General features: G+C 35.6%; 1 protein-coding gene across 7 annotated transcripts in view; it reads left to right on the plus strand.

The window, feature by feature from the left end:
• The window catches only part of SOX5 (SRY-box transcription factor 5), a 971,461-nt gene that overhangs the window by 868,375 nt on the left and 79,550 nt on the right, over positions 1-23,536 (plus strand). For all 7 annotated transcript variants that reach the window (XM_036296492.1, XM_036296491.1, XM_036296490.1 and 4 more), the window contains one exon: positions 22,294-22,440. In XM_036296492.1, coding sequence (XP_036152385.1) covers positions 22,294-22,440 — 147 coding nt within the window. The remainder of the gene's footprint in view (positions 1-22,293; positions 22,441-23,536) is intronic.

Genomic DNA, 23,536 nt, shown 5'->3' on the forward strand with positions numbered 1-23,536 from the left:
AAGTAGGAACAATACTGATTTATTGAAATGGTAAAAGTGTAAGTTTTTTAATGTTATTAAGAAAAACAGAACTACTTCATTTTCCAATCTTGGTTCTATATGAAAACAGAGAGCAACTAATATTCTTCATATTCACAGATTGCATTTATATTAAACATGTGTTCTTCAACTTACTTCTACCTTTCATTTATAGTATTAGTATCCTTAATTTATCCAAGGAATATTTCCTGAAGATGAATTCAACCTTAGTTATAAACTTTTGCACAAATAGAAGTTATCACCTTAACAGGACCAATAAGAATCTTGAACGTAGAGTCCAAATGAAGACAGGTGCCCCTTAAGAGAAAGAAATGCTGGGTTTTTGTGTATGTGGTTTTTTTTTTGTACCAGAAAACTGTTGAATATTATCCATGAATATTATCCATTATTTGTATGGCTAAGTCTCAACTCATGCAACTGGAACATGTAAAATTGCATTACATACTGGTTAATACAGGGCAGACGTCTTTGTAGTTAATTTATTACATACAGAAAAATTTAGTCTCTTGGCAGGGGATAATTAGAGGGAAGAAAACAAAAAGACTAAAGTGAAAGTTTTCATTCTATTAAGACATTATCTTTAGATTAATATTTTATTACTTAGTGAGAGTCATTATAACCTAATGGTCTAAAGTATGACCTGCAGCCTTAGATCATGGTTCTGCTATTTACTCGGTCTGACTTTAGGCAAGTTACCTAACCTCTCCAGGTCTTATTTGCCTGTCTGTAAAATATGGATATAATTGATATTGTGAAGATTAAATGATATAATATACATAAAGTGTTTAGAGCAATAAAAGTATTAATTACCATCTATCAAATACTATGTGCTAGGTAATAATAAATGCTTGGTATTATTAGTTACTTAATAAATGTCATTAACTGGTACTAAACTTATTTTTTATTTCCTAAAGGAAGTCTCTCAGATTATAATTAAGCAGGCATTTTCTCTGTGGATTTACTTTTCAGGGAGGCATCTAAAGCAGATTAGTAAAATGGAGGCATATTGTCTTATTTGTGAGGTAATATTTTTATTCCCCCAAGTAGCATAATTTTAAGGCCCATCACAGGAATCTATGTGAGCCAATGAGTTTACTTATCCAAAAACAATTTAAAAAATAAAAAAAAATGATTATGTAGTTATTTGAAGCATAGTGCTCTATCTTTTGCTGCTATTCACTCTTTATCTCAATATTTATATCTACAAAATAAAAACGATGCCTCCAGTTGAGTCCTGTTTTTCCACTGATATGATGCAAATGAGTTGTCTCTATGAGCTGCCTGCAACTATTCTAAATAAATATTTTATAAAATTTATAATGTTATTTACATAGATGCTTTTCTTGTGATATACACGTTTAAATAATATAAGAAAGATTTTCCGACATAACCCTTCAAAGCTTTCTCTTTGCCTAGAGTGCATACTAAGGCACACGTATCTTATTCTATTCCTTTAGAATAGCTAAGCTATTTCTCATATAAATATAAAAAAAAATTATAATTTGCATTACTTCTTAGTTTCAAACTTAAGTGGGAAAGCAAATTATTTTTATAAACCCCATAATTTCCTGGAATTTTAATTATGCAGCAAATATTCTTTGTAAGCTATTAAGCTAAGCATAAAGAATGCAGATGAATCAGTTAGGAATACTTGGTGTCATAGAAGCGTTTGAAATAAAGAGAATGTATTGAATGTGAGTATGAGATAGAATTTGAAGGAAGTCATACAACCTCCTGTCCTAACAAGTATATTTGAAATGGAAAGGACCACAGAGACTATTAAAAACAGTTGTTTCAAACTATTTTAAAAACCTTCAGTGGCTTTAAGCACCCAAAACTGTACCATTCACTTTTACTTCTTTATACATTGACTTCTACTGCCTCAGAGTATTCAAATGAAAGATTCTGCTGCTGAAACAAACTTGAAAACACAAAACTACTTAAAAACCATTCTTCTATTCCAACTCCTTAATGTTATTGATGAGGCAAATTAGGCTCTAAGTAGTGACCTGGGTAAGTCAGACATTAACAGAAATGTGCCTGAAATCTTAGCAACTGAAAGCTAAATCTAGCTTTTTCCCATTTTCCCATGTTTCCTTAAAAATAAATGTATATGTTTATATATATATATATATATATATATATATATATATATATATATATATATATAATTTTTAGTTGTTTCGTATAAAATGAGGGGGGAATTGCTATTTTTGCATTTAGGCTGTTAAATTAAGGATGAATAAAATAACAGGTAGGATTTGCATGTTAGTGACAATGGCAACCTCCTGGATTGCTTTCATTTTGCTGAGTTCAGTGATTGTGCTCTGGGAATTAATTCTTTTGTGAGAAGCTATTGAAAGATCAAGGAACCCAGAAAACAAAACAACAGAGAAGCATCCTGTTTCATATCTATTTGTTCATAGAAGGTTCAAAGTGAGATTGTTTATATCACAAGTCTTGTTGATATTTCATTTGCTTCTTAGAAGAAAGATAGTATTCAAAGATGATTATATAATCATGCAGATAAGATTTTACAGTCATGAATGAACTGTTCTAAGAAGGGACCAAGGAGAAAAATCACATTCCAATTTTGAGTTGTGTTTGGTTGGCCAGGGTCCTCACGAGGGTTGAAAATAGAGCCCCTTTCGATTTTTTCAGATAAAAAGCTTACACCAGCCCAGCATATTTCAAATTTGCTGTTTCCTGTGGAAGTTTCTCAGTATTGGCTTGCCAAACTGAGGGCATACAAAGAAAGGGAAGAAGGGAAACAAACTCTTACTTACTCTATCTTTTTTTAATCCTGACCTTTCCTTTAATGCTGCACTCTTTCTTTCTTACCCAGTTACTCTTTGGTTAAATAAAGTAGATGGGGAGAAATGGAGTAACAGACTTAAAATATGCTCCCCAATGATTTGTTCCGATTAAGATTGTACTGGCATCATTAATGCCTTCAACATGCAACAATATTCTCTTGCTTTCACCATTACTAGAACTTCAACATAGATTGGAAAAAGTCATAGTGGTAGTTAAAATCACAATGACTTCTATTTTGGAATATCGTGGAATTATTGAAAATATTGCCCCTCTATCTATTGTAGTTACGATAAGTTTCCATCTGAGCCTTAGCTGGTGGATAGATCATTGCCCTGTGGATTGAAGGGTCCTGGGTTCGATACCGATCAAGTCCACATACCCAGATTGCTGTTCGATCCCTAGTAGGGGTTGTGCAGGAGGCAGCCGATCAATGCTTCTCTCTCATCCTTGTTTCTATTTCTCTCTCCCCCTCCCTTCCTCTCTGAAATCAATAAAAATATTTTTTTAAAAGATGCTTCCTTCTGAAATTTGACCATACGGTACTCTCCATTTCTTTTCACTCCATATGAGTTACTGGAGCATCTTGGCTTTTATGACATTGAGAATTATTTGTGAAAGGAGCAAACTTTTCTCTTTGAAGGGAAAGTCATGTGTTATTGGAAAGTTGTAGTGTTTCGTTATAATGATGAGAGCTTTCCAGCAAGGATGGCTAGTTAGAGCATAATAACGGTAACCAAAGCTGTTGGAAGAAAGTTTTAACTATTCCCATTACATCTCCATGGAATGAAATGGACAATGCAAAGGTCAGACCAGTGCTAGATTCCCCAATAGGCAACATAACAACAAGAAAAGAAGGGCTATCTGGAAACAAATAACAGTTGACATAAAATAGCTTATAGCAGTAATCAGAATGCTCTGTAATTTTGAATGACATAGTCAACTGTTTGGGAACTATAAACTTTTTGTCCTTGGGGCTGCCAAGGGTTTTAAAATATGATCCTATTCCCCCAAAATATAACTTTCTGTTTTTATTTTGAAAAAATATTTCTCTCTCTCTTTTTCACTTTTAAATCTTCCTTTTTCTTCATTTAACATTTATTTGTTTTTTGTTCCTTAGCTACCCTCCTCTGTTAATCCTTCTCTACCTCTTCCCCTCTTGTCTTTTCCTCAATTTTTTTCTCCTCTTTCTTGTTTATCAAGTTCCGGGCCTCTAGCTACTTTATTTTTATTTTCCCACAATTGTGAAAATAGACGAACTACCTCCTTTAGAAATATTTGCTGCTGGAGAAACATTTATAACAGTAATCCAGATATAAGCAGATGAGTCGAGAGTTGAAATAGGGAGTACTAAATGGTAAGGAGTGGAAACTGTATCTGGCTTTTTTTTTTCTAAATATCATTGATAACATCCTAAATGATCTTAGAGACACTAGTCTAGAGGTGTTTTCATCCATAGTTTTATCTTCTCTATTATTAATAAAGCCAAATAACGTCATGAAAACATCAAAGGTAGAAGCAGTCATTTAGACCACCACACAGTAACCGCCCTATTTTCACCCACTCTCCCATTAGAATTGGGATGTTTTCAAATTGTACTTGAAAGAAGTGCGAGTTCTCTCCTGGAAAGGAAAAACATAGAGGTGGAAGTACAGCTCATTATTTTTATGCTAAGAAAGTACTGCACATTTGATTTCTTAGCACTGAAATGGAAAGAATTGGTTTCACCTTGTTTATTTAATAGTCTACTAACAGTACTTTATATTCCTATTATCTCAAATGATGGGTGGTGATCCCCAGCTATCTGCTCTGCTGCACACTCAAACCATTTGCTATTCATTCTTTATACCCATATGGACATATTAGGGTTATAGAAATACAAAGTCTAAATTTTGTAGTGTTTTAAAAAATATTTATAATCTACAGTGTCATCAAATTCTCACTTTTCCTGCTTTCTTTTTCTAGCCAGGAAGGCCAAAATGTTTATGTCAGAGTTGTTGAAGTAATATTCTGTGTGTATGTGTATGTGTGATTGCATGTTTTATTTTTTAATTTCTAAAAATATCATATAGTAAAATTGACTACCTTTGGGGTGAACAATTCTATGAGTTTTAACCACCATTACAATCAGAAAACAAGACAGTTCTATTATCCCCCCAAAATCCCCTTTCATATCCTCGGTCTCTTTGACCACCTCTCCTCTACTGCCCAGAAAGCCTAAACCTGGCTTACAGAACAGCTGACACTGAGAGAAGCCAGCTATCTTACCGTTTGATTGGTGTTCTTTTAATCTCTCCATTTTAATATGGCTTTCAGCTCTGACTCTCACCCTTGAATCTACCATTTCTTTGTTCATACCCTAGAACAGTGATGGCGAACCTTTTGAGCTCACGTGTCAGCATTTTGAAAAACCCTAACTTAACTCTGGTGCCATGTCACATATAGAATTTTTTTGATATTTGCAACCATAGTAAAACAAAGATTTTTGATATTTATTTTATATATTTAAATGCCATTTAACAAAGAAAAATCAATCAAAAAAATGAGTTCGTGTGTCACCTCTGACACGCGTGTCATAGGTTCGCCATCACTGCCCTAGAGAGTAAACATTTGGTTTTCTATTTATAGTAATTTCTCATTTACTTTTTAAGTTTTGATTGTGACCCAAAACTTTAGTAATTTTTATTAACCTTCCATCGAGTAATTGTTTTAGCATGATGAAAAATACGTAATGTAAAATTTATTATTGTAACCATTTTAAGTGTACAGTTCAGTGGTATTAAGTGCATTCACATTGTTGTGCAACCATCACCACTACCCATCTCCAGAACTTTTTTATCATCTCAAACTGAAAGTCCATACCTATTGAACAGTAACACCTGATTTTCCCACCCCTTGCTCCTGTGAGGCATTGTTCTCTATGAATTCTCTATTAGAGGTGCCTCATTTAAGTGGAATCATACCATAATTGGCCTTTTGTGGTTGGATTATTCATTTAGCATAATATCTTCACATACATCATGTTGTAGCATGTGTGAGAATTTCCTTCTTTCTAAAGCTGAATAATATTCTACTATTTGTATATACCACCTTTTGTTTACCCATTCATCTATTGATAGGCATTTGGGAAGTTTTTACCTTTAGACCATTATGAGTAATGTTGCTGTGAACAAGCGCGTATAAGTATCTGTTTCAGTTCCTGCTTTCAAGTATTTGGGGTATAAACCCAGAAGTGGGATTGCTGGATCATATGGAAATTCTGTTTAACTTTTTTGAGGAACTGACATAATGTTTGCCACAGAGACTATCCCAGTTTACATTTCTACCAGCAATGCACAACAGCTTCAATTTCTCCACATCCTCACCAACCTTTGTTATTTCCTGTGTGTGTTAATAATGGTCATCCCAATAGGTGTGCAGTGACATCTCATTGTGGTTTGCATTTCCTGAATGATTAGTGATCTTGAGCATCATTCTGTGTGCTCGCTGACCATTTCTATATCTTCTTTGGAGAAACAGAAGGAAGATTATTTTTAATAGAACTTCTGGAAATTGATTTCCGGGTAATGTTTACTTTTACATTGTTCTTACTTGAGGTGGATATTTAATTCATATTTGTTGACTGAAAGAGGGATACATGAATAAATGAGTAAAACAGTAAGTACTGTCTCCCGTTACTGTCCAGAGCATTTGGGTCTCAGTAACTAGTAGATTTACCACCTGGGAAAGGCTCCTTAACTTTGCTAAGCTACATTTTTATAATCTATAAATGAGGATATTAATGCCTGTCCCATAGGATTCTTACACAGATTAAATAATATGTAAAATACTTTTAAAACAGTGACATATCAACATGAAATTTAAGCTTGCTAATAAAAATGTAGTTAATATTTACAATTATCATATATATATAAGTTGTATGAGACATAAAATGCTAATTATTTGTGGGGTTTTTGTTTTGTTTTGGTTTTTGTTTTTACGGTTTTTGCTGTTCATATGTTAGGAGTACCATCTTAAAAATCTAAACTATTTTTAAAGTGTATACTTCACAGGAACCAGCTCAGTATCTTTTCAGAAATATTTATTAGCTAAATTAAAGAATGATGAATGAATGAATGTACACAAACATACATATAACTTGAAGTTGCATTTTACCTCTCTGTGTTAAAAATTTTACTAAGTGACTTTTCTTATTACTCAGGCTGAATCTAAAATATTGTGTTTCCTCAAACTCTATTGGATTGATATTTAAGAACTCTTAAGTCTCTGGGAAAGTATTGAGTTAAGAGAAACAACAAAAGTTGGAGGTTTTTTGCCTTTTTTAAAAATGTGTTTTGATGGCTAACATAAACTAAAAGTAACTTTATCTGAATTTTGTGTCTGCTTTTTTTTTTTCAAATTAAATTTTTGGCATTAGTGGCACCATATCTCTTATTGTCTGCATATAAAATAGTAATATATCTACTAATTAATTGGATGAAGCTGTGGTACGGCATTTATAGAGGATTTTTTTTTAACTCTTCATCTAAGTTTGTGGAAGTGTGATATACTAGAAAAGTACAGGATCAATGGTAAGTCAATTTGGTGTTGATTTACTTTAGTGGGTTAGTTGTCCCAAAACGCAACTGAAAATGTGTTCTCTCCACTAAGGCATTTTCACTTTAAATAAGATTGACTTTATCTTCACTTTTTTATCATCTTTTTTTTTCTTCTCAAGCTGACTGAGATCAGAAGTTGGTGTTTACATACTGATTTCAACCAAATGTTGAAGTGTAGGGTCAGAAGAGGCATAGAGATGATCCAAATATAAAAGAGAAATGTTAAGATTTTTTTAAAAGCTAATTTGTCACTTCACTCATTGAGTAGGAACTGAATAGACTTCTAACCCTGAAAATACTTTTTTCTCTTTTTATTGCCTGGAATCTTAAGAGCTTTATCATTGCAGTCATAAAATGAAAATATACACCAAACCCTCAAAGGGCAAGTATGAAATTAAATTATATTTGGGCAGCTGTAACCTTTTAAAACGATCAGATTCCAGTTAATGTATTTCTTCCTGTTCCAAGTGCTGCCATGGTGTTTGATGGTGGGAAGCAGTCCAAAGGGCACTGGGAGATAATAAATTCACTGTAAATTTCACCCCAAGGCATGTCTCGATACACCAAGGCCTCCATTTAGCAAGGCTGACCTAAAACTCTTGTCACATCCAAAGGTCATTTAGGTTGGGGTTGGTGTGTCCCATCTATCTTTCCTTGATGTAAAGAGTGACAGTTGAAACAGGATTGAGCTCATAAACAGTCATCTGAATATGAAAAAGAAGCTGGCTTTGGATAGGAAGGGAACGTGAAGAGAGAGATCCCTGTTACAGTAGCTCTGGAAAATGCTGTGCTTTTGCAAAGTCAGGGAAGGGGTGACAGGATCTCATGACCTAGTAGCATCTGTTTCAAAGCCACCATGAATTTGAAATGGGCATTAATTGATTTGCTTGATTTAGAATCAGGTACTCTTGCCTCTTGCTTTGTATTTATATGTGTTTTCAAAGCCTGGGGTAACTTTTCGTCATTGTTCTTAAAAGACACTACTGTTTCCAATCTCTTTTTTACTTTACAATAAGAATATTTCTTTCTCCCTTTAAAATTGTTCTTTAGGATTAGTGTACAAAATGATCCAATGCCAGGGAGCAAATTGGGAGAAAAATTGTTTTAAAGAAATAAAGCTTAATGTGGTACTGAAAAACAGTGATGCTTTTCTATTTCCCTCCTAATCATGTGCTTTTTTACTGTGGTAAATATGCATAACAATAAATTTATGAATTTAATCATTTAACAACATTAAACATTACAAAATGTACAATTCAGAAGCATTACATCCATTCACGATGTTTTCAGAGCTTCATATTCATCCCAAGTGGAAACACTATACCCACTAGATAATAACTCCATGTCCCCTGCCCGCCTTCCCTCAGCTCCTGGCAACTTCCATTCCACTTTCTGTCTCTATGAATTAGCCTATTCTAGGTACCTCGTATAATTGGAATCATATAATATTTGTCCTATTGTGTCTGAGTTATTTTACTTAGCATGATGTTTTTAAGGTTTATCCATGTTGTAGCATGTATATTTCAATCATGCACTTTGAGGAATGATTTTAGTTCTTTTAAGAAAAATATTCATTTACAAATGTTAGAAATCATGGATATATATTTTTTTTCTCACAGAAATTATAAGTAATACATCATGTCATATGGGGGAATATTAAACAAATACCGGATAGATTTAATGAAAAATTATAATCTTGCAACTCTCTTGGGGGAAAACATTCAAAATCCTTTCATTAAGGAAGAGAACTCTGTTCACAGATACGTTCTAGGTTTCTAAACAGTGCTTGGCCTATAATAGTTGCCCAACAGATAAGCATTAAATGAATCAATCAATTTAAAGCAGGAAAGCTGTAGTTACAATTGTTGATTATTTCTCTGGATGATTCATTTTTTGTTGTTATTGTTAATCCTCACCCAAGCATATTTGTCCATTAATTTTTAAAGAGTGGGAGGGAGGGGGAGAAACATCAATGTGAGAGAAACACATAGATTGCCTCCTGCACACACCCCAGAATGTACCGAGGTACATGCCCTTGACCAAATTGAACCTGCAACTTTTCAGGCCCACGCTCTATCCACTGAACCACGCAGGCTAGGGCTCTCTGGATGATTTCCATCCTGCATGAAGAACGTGCCCTGCGCAATTGGAAAAGAGGCCTGTTGCGATCCAACTTACTAATGAAAGTCCAAACACATTGTAAATGCAAAGTGCGGCCAGCGTGTGTTTTTGTTATTTTAATTGATTTAAGAATAATGTGTGATTTGGATGGTGCAAATGGCTCCTTTTAATATGTCTATCTTATTCTATTTAAATGGTCTAGAAAAAAACAAGTTTAGTGACTATGAATTGTAGCCAAATATAGATTTTTTAAACATAGGATTACATTCTTAGTATAAGTTATACAGGAAAGAGCTAATATTTAAATAAGAATGACTCAGAATGTTGAAAATTATATATCCAGATTTATTCTACATTGACTTTGAATCAATTTTAAATTATGTAAAAAATAAGTGATTAGTAGATGTTACTTCAGTTAAAAGTGGGTTGCAGGTGAACCAAACCCTTTCAATCACGTCTCCTTATTATATTTAGACTAATCTTGTGGAAATGCAAATCTAATGATGCCGTTCCTCTTCTTAAGCTGTTACAGCTTTCCACCTACTTTTGCAAATATCTTTCCCACCCCACTGGAGCCGCACTGGCCTCCTCCCAGGACCCTGTACTCGTCTTATTCTCTCCCACCATGAGGCTGTTCTGCCAGGACTTTTTCCTACTCCATGTGTGTACTTTCATTTGAAGTAATTATATTTATAGGGAAGCCCTTCCTGATCTGCCCGAGAACATGATATATGCGCTTACAACACCGTGAACTGAGAAGAAAACCCACTGAAACAATGTTTTACTGAAAGTAGCCAAGGGGGAGAAGCAGGGCGAAAATGCTGGGCAAAGTGGCCTCTTGAATATTTGTCACTTCCTGCCCTACATGGGCAGTAATAGAGTTTTTATCAGAAGAACCCAGCCTCGTCAGCAGCACTGTTAGAATTCCCTCCTCAGGCTTGTCCAACTCTTTGACCCAAAGCCCCAGATCCTACGACTGTATTAAAATGACCAGAAAAATAGGAAGTTCATAAGGCGTAGAGGTTAAGAGTTTTAGGCTCTCTAAAAAGACTTAGATTCTAACCTCAGCTTTGCCTCTTACCTGTTGTTTGGACAAATTATTTTTACTTTCTCTGTCTTTCGGTGTCCTCCTCCACAAAATACAAACAAGATCTATTTCCTAAGGCTGCTGAGAAGGTTCAGAAAGATGATAGACAAGTAGCATCTGTCTATCAACTTTGGCTCTTATAGTTACTTTTGCTGCTATTGTTATTCTGTGCCTGTCTCTCTTGAAATTTAGATCAATTTATCTTAAATAATCAGCACTAATGTTAATAGGCAATACTGTCTTAATCTTCAAGGTTTACAAGGAAAACAATGAAGAAAAAAATAAGGGAGAAGTCCAAAAAAAGCAGTCCTTCTCATTTTAACCCATCATACGTGTTGTCTATTAGTACTAGCAATGAAATAAAAACAATTAAAGAGAAAAATCTTGAATGGCTGTGCTTTCTTCGGGGAGAGTAGAGTTCCGTCACGAGACAATCAAGAAACCCTTTACTCTTGAATCTTTAACCTTTGGCCTTGGAAATTATTGTTAACTCAGAGTTCAGGAGACATCCTATTTCCACTGAACAGCAGGGAGGAGAATCCCAATGCGGTAGACGGAGATGATTTCATCACATGAAGTTTAAGTTTCGAAAGCATTTTCACATGGTAACATGGGCCCCCATGTGGCAAGTTTATCTGGCACAAGCTAGAAAGGAGAACGACCATGGATACTCATACTTCTGGAGCTGCTGGTTGCTTAACCTTTGGCAAGTTATTGAATCACTAAGAGCCTTCCTTTTTCCACTGAGCACACAGAATTGTTATGGCGACCCCTGAAGCAGCAGCCAGACTTCTAGGCTGGCTCAGTATCGCCACTGAGCAAATCCTGGCTCTTCCTTCTGTGCGCCTTACACTTTCAAGAATCTAGCAGCCATTCATTCTGGAAGTGAGTCTGATTTTTATACTATGCAGAATAATACTTAGTCTGGTTTGTTATTAACGAGTAATTCTTTTTGTATTGAGATAAAATGCTATTTTTTAAATTTTGATGACTCTTACACCCCTCCCCAATCTATTGGGTTAAAATGAACAATAGTTTCACAACTATGAACTTGGGCGAACAGAAGTGTTTTCTTTAAAAATATTTCTCATAATCCTCAGTTTTCCTGCATTAAATGATGAATAGTCGGTAACAACAGAATTTCCCCACCCTGGTCAACAGGCATTTCTCTTCTTATCGTTACTCTGAAAGGAATTTCATCAGTGTTTTATTGTTCCCAATAGATTAAACCAGTTAGAGATATTAGTATAGGAACTGGCATATAAAGATTTGAAGAGCTTTCCATCCAGTGTCCCTCTTACCTTGCCAAATGGAGATGTATTTACTGGTTGGTGACCTCAGGCATAGACACAGTACTCATCCTCCCACAGTAATGAGCAGCAAGTCTGAAGCGGCATAAAAAGGGTCAATGGAATAGGTCATACATCATATGGGGAGGCAGATGTTGGAACATATTGTAATGGATTACTGTGCAGTGCATGGATATGGCTTGTGGAGGAGAAAAAGCAGGGAGGGAGAGCAGGAGAGAGAAACTATCAGTTGGTGTTTTCTTGCCTGACTCGCGCAAATAGATCTGGTTCTTTACGGAACTGCTTCAATTTTAAAAGTCAAAATGTGTGTGTGTTTTTTCTAGCTAGTTAAGATTTATTTGTATGCGATAAAATGAAGAAAGCCTTTTTAATCAGTTGATTTCAAGTGTTTCTTCTTTATATGCTTTGGTATCTGCAATGTGACAGAAACAGCACGAGAGCATCATACCTGTGAAAAGGGTCTTAGGACTTAAGTCAGCTCAAATGCATTCTGTAATTTTGAGCAGGATGCCACTTTCACACCCTCTCTGCACTCCACCCCTAATTGATAGCTCCATATTCCATCCAAGTATCACACTGAGTGGGACTCAATTTGGAATAAATAATAAAGATCTGTGTATTATTAATATTTGGTGAGAGCAGTTGTACATAGATAACATAGCTTCTTTGTTCAATGACAGTTCATATTTAATATTATTGTGTATTAGTCTCAGGTGTACAGCCCAGGGGTTGGACAATCAGATATTTTACAAGTGCCCGCCCTGATAGTTCCAGTACCTGCTTGGCACCTTGTGGCTTTTAATGGTAAAAAATGCACTACAGAGAGACATAATATTTTGCTTTTTAAAAAATATATATTTTTATTGATTTCAGAGAAGAAGAGAAAGGGAGAAAGAAATATAGAAACATCAATGATAAGAGAGAATCATGGATTGGCTGTCTCCTGCATGGCCCCTACTGGGGATTGAGTCGGCAACACAGGCATGTGCCCTGACCAGGAGTCAAACCTTTACCTCCTGGTTCATAGGTAGATGCTCAACCACTGAGCCACGCTAACTGGGCTAATATTTTACTTTTTATTCCAGCTTTTCCAAGACATATTACCCAGGAGTGATATATAATTAGAGGCCTAGTGCACAGATTTGTGCACTGGTGGTGTCCCTCGGCCTGGCCTGCACCCTCTTGCAATCCAGGTCCTCTCAGGGGATGTCAGACTGCTGGTTTTGGCACAATCCCCACAGGCCAGGCTGAGGGACCCCACTGGTGCACAAATCCATGCACCGGGCCTCTAGTATGCATATAAGATCTTTGATTAATCTCTTCTCGCCCTCCCCCTCCCCCCTTCCCTCTGAGATTCATCAGTCTGTCCCATGTTTCCATGCCTGTACATTGAGCGTCTTCCCCCTGGTGGTCAGTGCACATCATAGCTACTGGTAGAATGGTCCCTTAGGCTCTCTCTCTCTCTCTATAGAGAGAGAGAGAGAGAGAGAGAGATGTGGATCATAATAGGAATAGTTTCTGCCTTGGAGCCCCTATCAGCCAGCCCCTTGTTTTCTCAGACATGTTTCCAAGTGGCTCACCTGTTTCCTCTGAAGGCAGACCTTCCTCTACCTTCCCCTTGTGTCTTATCCTCCTGCTGTCTTGAATCACCTCTGGATGTCAGCTGACCATCCAGCCTTAGAAGTCTCTGTCCACTCAGGTCATTTCCTTACATAATCTACTTTTGACTCCTATGTCCCAGTAGCTCCAACTTGTTCATTTTTTAAATTATGCACCATTGAGATGACTATAAGTTTCCTCCATTTGGACAACTCTGAGTTGACATACTCTTTCAGTCTGTTGTATTTCTTGCTCCCAAGTTTAGAAATTGTGTCCAGCCTGCTGGCATGGCTCAGTGGTTGAGTGTCGACCTATGAACCGGGAGGTCATGGTTCAATTTCTGGCCAGGGCACATGCCTGGGTTGTGGGTTCTATCACCAGTATAGGGTGTGTGGGAGGCAGCAAATCAATGATTCTCTCTCATCATTGATATTTCTATCTCTCTCTTCCTTTCCCTTCTGCTCTGAAGTCAATAAAAATAAGTTTTTTAAATAAAGAAGAAATTGTGTCTAAATGCAAAAGATCCTGAATCTCCCAGGTTGTGTGTACTTATTTGAACTTGCTCCAAAAAGTGACTGACTAATCCCTGGTATACCCAGATGCTACTCCCTTCATGCCCTTTGGATAAATACTCCAGCTGGAATTTTGCATTGGAGATGAAATGAAAACTCTTACTAAATTCCCCAGGTACCTTCCTCCAGACACCTTCTCCCATGATTTATGTTAGAGCTGCTGAAGCAGCAAGAGAAATGCTTCACTCCTCCAGTCCTGACTCCACTTCTATGGATTAACCACTTAGGAGGCTAGGAGAGAACTCTAACCATCGACTCCTTACTCCAAGCCTTTCATCCATTCACAGAATTGTCTAAGAGTCTCAATCTTGAAAGCTAGCTGTCAGCTCTGTCTAGACTTCATTCTTTCCTAGCAGTCACCTTAGTGGTTAATACAAGTCATTATGTTTTAGAGCTCACTCTGTTTGGCATGCTAGCGTTCTTTAATGGGCGCAGAGCTAGTGTGCTGTTGATGGACACTGGGGTTTCTTTCAGTTTTGGGCTATTGTGACTAATGTCGCTCCAATCATGGGTGTACAGATATCTGTTCCAGTTCTTGCGCTCAGTTATTTTGGGTATAGACCCAAAAGTGGGATTGCTGGATCATATGGTGGTTCTGTTTAATTTTTTGATGAATTGTCATACTGTTTTCCATAGCAGCTGCACCATTTTATATTCCCACCAGCAAGCAATGCACAAGGGTTCCAATTTCTCCACATCTTCAACACCCTTTGTAATTTTCTTTTTTTGTTTGTTTGTTTTTTAGTAATAGTCATCCTAGTATGAAGTGGTACATTGTGGTTTGCATCCAGATATTTTGAAGGTTTGTTTGTCAAAATGGGAAAGTGAAACATACTTTATTTAACGTTATTAGCATGATTTGTAAAATGTAATTTTTTATAAATTTGGCATGTGAGTTTCTATTTGCACTTTGCATCTTTGCCTTGGGATCCAGTAAATTTAAGGCCTATCTTTTTTTCTTTCCTTCTTTTCTTTCTTTCTTTATTATTATTATTTTTTTTTACAATATACTTGAATAACATCCAAAGGAAGAGCTGACAATATTAGGGAAAGAAAGTCCATATTTAAACTTAAGTGGCTCTGATAATTTTCTGTGAAGAAACATTGTGAAAAATAATGTGCAAAGCAGATTTATTCACATTGAAACATGCTGATATGTTTTGAAAGATTTTCTCCAGTACATTAGTTTCTCTTTAAACTCCACATTTAAGTTACATTAGGAAGCTGAAATTAAGCTATAAAGATAACACTTATAGAGCCTTGAAATTGCTTTCTGAATTTTTTCCTCACAAATGTTATTTTTGTCCCTTCCCTTAAAAAAGCAAACAAATGCTTTCCTTACACATCACATCTAACATGTATCATAAAGTTTGATTTGAATTTTAGAAGTACACATTTACCTATTTTTAAAATCCTAATAAATAACAATGCACATGTTTTAAAACCTCTACTCCAACTGGTTAACACAGTGAATATATATTAACTCTTATTGCCAGATTTCAGTCCCTGCACTTAAAAAAAAAATCACCTGTCATTTCTATGAATATATTTGAACTTCAAGGTGCTATTGATCAGAGAATTATTTTTGAAAATTTAGGTCTATATTTGTTTGCTTATTGGAGAGTTTAGAAGTCACTGCTAATTTCTGAGTGAGAGCTTTCTTGATCATCAAGAGTGATAAAGGACTTGAACTTCCAGCCCAATTAAAGTAAAATTGGTTTCATTAAACATTAAAATATGAAACATTCATTTATAGTTACAGTATACTTTTTTCTCTAATTTATGGACTGACGTTGGATATGAGATAACACTCGGAGAAAATTATTCTACCTATAAAAATAATTTTAATTCAACAAAAACAATATTAAATGGTTTTGCAGTCAGTTAGCCCTCTCCATTCAGATAATGGCAGGCAATGTCAAAGTTCACAGATTTCTTAAAGAATCAGTATGTTTTACCATACAGCATTTAGAAAAGACAATGTTTTTAGTCATAATTTTAATGTCCTTTTTAAATTTTTATTCTGTGCTTTTTGTACCCAGCTCTCCTATGTAGTGTGAAGTTGGGTGACATGGAGAGAGGTGAGGAGTAAGAAAAAGGGAGGGTAAGGACAAAGAGAATAGTAGACATGACTCATTTTGCACTGTTTTCCCATTAAAATATGAAAGTCCCTCTCTCTTAATCCATGGCTGCAGTAGGAGAAGATTAGATAGTTGAATCAAACCATATACTGTCATATACTAATGACTCCTGAGTAACTGTCAGAATGTAGTGTCAGCCCTGTCTCCTGGGACTTTATGCAAATTTTTCTCACAAGAAAGGAACACCTGCCCAGACTGGTTTGGCTCAGTGGATAGAGCGTCGGCCTGCGGACTGAAGGGTCCCAGGTTCGATTCCAGTCAAGGGCATGTACCTTGGTTATGAGCACATCCCCAGTGGGAGGTGTGCAGGAGGCAGCTGACCGATGTTTCTCTCTCATCGATGTTTCTAACTCTCTATTCCTATCCCTTCCTCTCTGTAAAAAATCAATAAAATATATTTAAGAAAAAAGAAAGGAACACCTGATAATAGATTCTAGCTCAAATAGAAAATTAAGCTTTGATTTAAGTAATAAAAAGGATCCCCCAAAATAGTTTACTAAAAGCTTAGCTCTTACTAAGTACTTTTTACTCTCTAAATAATATGTGGGATTCAGTAAGTACTGTATATCCACTGATCAGATATAAGGCATTTCTCATTTGTCTTTTCCAAAATATTTAAGAATATCTGTATTCTTAATGTCTTGGTTCTATTGTCTTTTAAAAAGATATTTTTCTAATAATCTTCACCTAATTTTTCTGTTCATAATACTAAATTGACTTATTTAGTTACTATTACAATAATGGGTATATTAATCTACCTTTTGTTCTTATGCTGAATAGATTTTGAAATTAATTTTCTTTGTGCCTTTTAAGTGAGTGGAATTAATGAATGAATGAATGATTTTCATCAACATCACCAATAGCTATTTTTTCCTAATTCCTCAAATAATAAAGTGATGCCAGATTTTTTAAATGTCATTATCATTATTAAATATATATTAAATATGTCCTGGAAATGTAGTTTTGTTAAACATTAATGATATTCTACAGTTCATTTCTGCCTTTACTCATTTCTTCTTTTTTCTTCCTCCTAGGATTTTCTGAGAAAGCACTAAATAATAGAGACCTAATCCCTGCCTTCAAGGAGTTTTCTAGGCAGTAAATGGTGTGAGGAAACAAATAGTGATATATAGTTTCATCACTACCTAATGCTTTGAGTCCAAATACTCCAGATGGCAATTAGACACTAGGCTAGTAGCCAATGGGAGAAGTTGTGTTTTTAGCAATTTGGGGAAAATAGCTTACTTATTAGGGTGAAGTGGCAAGAACTTGCCATCTCAAGTAATTAATGAAGTAATTTACCTCAGAATTCAAATAGGCTGTATTGTGGAATTTCTCCACTCCTAGCACTGAAAAGTACTAAACACTAGCTTAGACTATCTGAGTAAAATGATTACCCTCATAAGAAAATACAGTCATATCTAATTGGTTAAAAGCTATGATATCCAAATACAACTGTATTATTTCCCCCCCCCAATTAGCAATTAATTAATAGTGCAAATTAGCACTATCACCTATACTAATTAATTAGTTCAAGTTAAAATATCTGTTCTTTATCATCCTATCAGACTTTTTTAAAACATATTTTTTATTGATTTTAGAGAGAGAGGAATGGAAAGATAGAAACATCAATGAGAGAGAAATATGGATCAGCTGTCTCCTTCACTCCACCTATGGGGGAGCAGGGGTTCGAGCCCACAACCCAGCATGTGCCCTGATGGGAATCAAACCAGTGACCTCTTGGTGCATGGGATGGTGCTTGACCCACTGAGACATACCAGCCAGGCCAGACTTTATTTTGACCCTACATGGGATCATTACAACTCAGCATCAGGAATGCCTGCTAATGAACTCCCCGCCCACTGTCAGCCTAGTAATGCTTTGGTACACATGGCGCAGTCCAGGAAAAAACAAACACTGATTAGGTTTGGCTAAGATAAATACAATTCAAGCTCATATTGTTATAGATACATTGCATCATACTCTTAATACTTAGAGAAGGGTTTAATGAGCTCTATGTTAGTTGAAGCCCCTGACTGAATGGTTCTAGCATTTTTACTACCACAATGCAAAATTATAGGAAAATTTCTCTGTGTTACTTACTTCTTCCTTTTTCTAAAACAAAGAAGAAAATATATATGTTTTGGCTGTCTTACAAAGATAATACAATGACTATGTACACTAGTGAGAATGTATGATAGGTGAATATTTATGTACCATATCTATGAAATGGAGACTTTATATAAATTACATGACTCATCCTGTTCAGTTTCTTTTCACTTTTCTCCAGTTAGTATGAATTTGGAGTCATTTTCCCCTCTTCATTGTCACAAGTGTTACTTTTCAACTCAAGTTATCATTAAAAATATCACTACTAAATTTTGATAACCTCATAACTGATAAATTTTGCCTTATCTTTGTTTTAGTTAAAAATGTCATATATATATTGCTCTCAAACATTCAGTGGCTTTCTCTTGTCCACATATTAAATTTAAACCCTTTTGCCTGTATTTCAAGCTTTTCTAGAAGGTGAACTAAGCCTACAAATCCACTACTATTTTACTCTTCCCAGGACATACACTCAATTAGGTCATTGTTCTCTCTACCACATCCTCTCAACTACTCGCTGCTCCACACTATCCTGTGTTCCTTTTGCAACAACTAAATTACTCCTGCCCCTGTACCCCTGCACCTTTCTTTAAAGTATTCTCCCTTTCTAGAATGCCACCTCCAGCTCAGCTACATATCTTTTGTGAAAACATATCAGAATGCACTGACTGATTTCCTGTGTTTTTTTTTTTCAGTAGCATGCAGTTATAGTACACAAATAGTCTCACTATTTTATGTTTATCAATCTTTACTTAGTAAAGAAATTATGTTTATACGCTTTCTGTATCCTTCACCATACTACCATAGTCTAGAGCAGTGATGGCGAACATATGACACGCGTGTCAGAGGTGACACGCGAACTCATTTTTTTGGTTGATTTTTCTTTGTTAAATGGCATTTAAATATATAAAATAAATATCAAAAATATAAGTCTTTGTTTTACTATGGTTACAAATATCAAAAAATTTCTATATGTGACATGGCACCAGAGTTAAGTTAGGGTTTTTCAAAATGCTGACATGCCGAGCTCAAAAGGTTCGCCATCACTAGTCTTGAATATATAGCAGGATGTTAGCATATATATTACCTTGTTGCCTGGATTATGTGGCTCAGTGGTTGAGCATCAACTCATGAACCAAGAAGTAGCTGGCTCTATTCCTGGTCAAGGCACATGCCCAGGCTGTGGGCTCGATCTCTTGTAGGGGGCCTATAGGAGGCAGCCAATCAATGTTTCTCATCAGTGTTACTATCTCTCTCCTTCCATCTCTCTAAAAATCAATGAATACGTATAAAATTATTAGTTATTTATCAAGCATTCTTTGCCATGTGTTTTTTCTGAGCATTTTATACACATTAAGTGATTTGCTTCTCACAGCAACCCTACTAAAAGTTTTATTTATCCTTAAATTTGTAGATTATAGATTTGTGCCTCATTTTAGTTGCCCAAGGTCACTGGCTCAGACATGGGATTAGAATTGAGGTTTGCCTTACTTTTAACTGTTCCACTAGAGGTAGAAATCATGGTCCTTGAAGGAACTCAAAATGCTGGAGAGACAACAATGTAGGCTTATGGAACAATGTGAGACAAAAGTGATGATTATTTATATGTATCTATACATAAAGAAACATACTTATGAACATATGACCGACAAGAATACACTAAGTAATCAATGAGTAGATTCAATTTAATCATATGTGATTGTTTTGTTTACTTAAAAAATCATTGTTTGATTTACTGCAGGGATGGGGAGAGGGAAATGGAATAAAAAATGCAATATTTTATGCAATATAAAGACAGGCAAACCTAATACTCTATGATGTTGTGTGTTCATTAGTTTTAAGATAAGAGTCAAGTTATTTTGCAAGGCAAAAGAGTTATTCTGTTAGTCTGGTTAGCCTCATGATGTGAGCATTATTGTAAAGCTTTAGTTCTTTATGTTTAGAGTTTCAATTTGTTTTTAGAAGAACTTAACTGTTAAAGTAATTCAGTAATTTATTATAATGCATCTTATTATTTAACTCTTGGTTTTATCTGCCATCCTTTCAAGAAAAATGTTAGGCCTGGTGCATGAAATCTTGCATGGGTAGGGTTCCTAGGCCTGGCCTGTGATCAGGGCTGATCTTCAGGGTGACCGGCGGGGTGATCGGGGGCCCCCGTTGGCACCTGGCTTGGCTGGCCTTGGGCCTGCCAGCTGGGGGCAGCTCCTGCATTGAGCGTCTGCCTCCTGGTGGCCAGTGTGTGTCATAGCGACTGGTCGTTCCACTGGTTATTCTGCCATTCATTCCACTGTTTGGTCAATTTGCATATTAGGCTTTTATTATATAGGATTGTATATGCATATAAAAGACGTGTGTTATATAGTTCACAGGATGCTTATAACTTCGGGTGGCTTTTCAATCCCCACCACATGTCACTCCTTCCCTCTCAACAAGATCAACCAGTGGTTCTGGGATTGTAGATCTCACTGAGTACAGACACTGTTGTTATTTTTAATTTTGCCTTAAGAGTGTGTAATAAATCAAATATTAATCATCTCTTTACTCTCTTCTTTTAACATCAGTCAACATACATATCTTAATGGATAGACAAATGACCTTAATTTTTTTATAAGGTTGAATGATGTCACAGCAGCATTTATTTTGTAAGTTACCATCCCTTACATATATAGCCAGGTGTGAGAACCACTGTTGGACTCTTTAAATCCACTGAAATTTCCTGTTAACTTGTGAATAGCCAGATTAGGATTCAGCAGTATTAAAATGTCTGGTTTATGTTAAAATTCCAGCAGACCTGAGATTCATTAGATTCTCTAAGACTTGAAGCCTTTTTATGCTTCTGTAATGTAATGTAAATTTAAGGAACACATATTATTTGATACAAATTAAAATGTATTCGAAATAGAGGCCAATGAGAAAAATCAGATGTGCGTGGTGGCAAATGCAGTGATCTGCGAATAGTGAGAAGTTTTGATCAGAATTGGGGGGAAATAACTATATATTGTCCCCCCATCCAGATTTAAAATTTTTCACATTCTGCAAAATAGAAATGAAAAGAATATTAATTTAAAATTTTGATCTGACTATTTGAATCTAAAACAACCTCCTTGTTTTAAGATACCACATCATATAGCTATCATTATCAAATTAAAAGTTTGCTCTATTATTAAATTGACTTGGAGAATGTTTTATTGGCTATTTAGTAAGAATGATTATGTGATGGCCTAGCAAAGTGTGTATGTTTAAACAGTAATCCTGAAAACCCTAATCCTCAAGATAATTTCAGGTTTGTCTTTGTTTAGATATTATGAAGTAAAGTGGACTTCTGGCAGTATCTTAATTTTTATCAGTGTAGGTAGACTGACCAGATAATGTTCTTCCAAAACTCCTTCCATTCCCACTCAATGGCTTTTTTTGTATTTCTACACAACTAACAATCACAAAAAAATTGTTACAGGTGCTCATTTCAACAAGTCTGAAAAAAAAGGCATAGTATTTTAAACATGAATAATGGGAAAATTACTTTGTATATGAAGCTGCATTATTTTTAACACACTGTATAAAATTTAAAATATGTAGAACAAAAAGAGGTCTTGACCAAAGAAGGATATACCTGCCTTCCAGAGATCTTGGGAAAGAGTAACTATAAAGCCTGTTGTTTGCTTAGAACCTCTGCGCCTACCGAAGCTGAAACCTCTTATATGTAGTCTCTGTGACTCCTCCCATAAAAAGTAAGTCATGGAAGTTTAGCTGATAGCTTCTTTCTTTAAATATTCCAGGGCACTAAGCAAAAATACCCAGAGGAAAAACACCATATCTGAATGTAGGTACTTTCTGAAGGGTGCATTAATTTTATCACTGAGTCCTTTTTCAATTTTCCCCTCTCTCTCTCTGTTTCTTCTGCAGCAGTTATATGCTGCCCAGCTGGCTGCGATGCAGGTGTCCCCAGGAGGAAAGCTCCCAGGCATACCCCAAGGCAACCTCGGTGCTGCTGTATCTCCTACCAGCATTCACACAGACAAGAGCACAAACAGCCCGCCACCCAAAAGCAAGGTACTCTTTTGAAGAAGCTATGTATTTTACCATTGAGAGTTTTACTTTTCATTCAGTGATATTTATTGAATATCTATTATGTGCCAGCAATGGGGCTAAACTGTGGGTGTTCAAGGAGATAAGAGTCTAGTAGGATCAGTGAGGTGTGCATGTAAATTTACATACATACATTTCGCATCATTTATTCCACAGACAGCTATTGTAAGAAATGAGTGCTACAAAGGTTTATAGGATAGTAGACTGTACAGAAGTAGCTTACAGTGTGATAAAATGGATACCCATACTCTATGATTCAAATTCTTATAAAGACTTAAAGATAAGGTGCTTTGGATGTCATTAGGGCAGAGAGATGACCTTCAGTGAGAGACCGTGGGAAAGGTTTCCCAAAGAAGGGGCGACTGAAATAGAACTTAAAATATATGTACAATTGGGGCTTATAGAAAATGTTTTATTTAAATATCAATCACTTATAATGTGTCATGGTATAAGTATAATTTTAGATATACCATTTATCCAATGTAATTATCAGGTAAAGATATGGAGATAATAATAGTGTTAGAAGTAAGACTATTTAGAGCTAGTTTAGTTATAGGAGCTAAAGAAACATTTCCTAAGAGAACATGAAAAAGGATCAGGGGAGGTTTTAATAATTTGTTTCTTGATTTAGAAGAAGAGGAATGCTGAAAAATTAAATGTTTGTGTTTGTAAAGACCTGACTTATTATATGATATGTGAAGTTATTAAACTTTCTATGGATGAATTAAGAAGAGTAGCCATAAAGTAATTTTCCCTGAGATTACTTAGGGAAGTAATTGCACATATTCTCTACCTATTAGAAAATGTTAAGTAGAAAATGGATACAGTTATATATCCTGAGTGTTTGTGTGTTTGTGTGTGTGTGTGTGTGTGTGTGTGTGTTTTGCTGAACTACCTAGAAAATGCTTCTGTTCTTCATTCCATGAAAGCCATGCTAAAATGTCTAAAGAGTAACAGTGTAAGAGTAGTCATAGTCACACAGTTGAAAAAAAAATTAGGAAGTATTGACAGAGGAAAAAATCCAGAAATCTGTTAAGCCTCTTGTGCCCTGGCAGCTACC

Source organism: Myotis myotis, unplaced genomic scaffold (assembly GCF_014108235.1).
Source record: "Myotis myotis isolate mMyoMyo1 unplaced genomic scaffold, mMyoMyo1.p scaffold_m19_p_3, whole genome shotgun sequence".
Lineage (NCBI taxonomy): Eukaryota > Metazoa > Chordata > Mammalia > Chiroptera > Vespertilionidae > Myotis > Myotis myotis.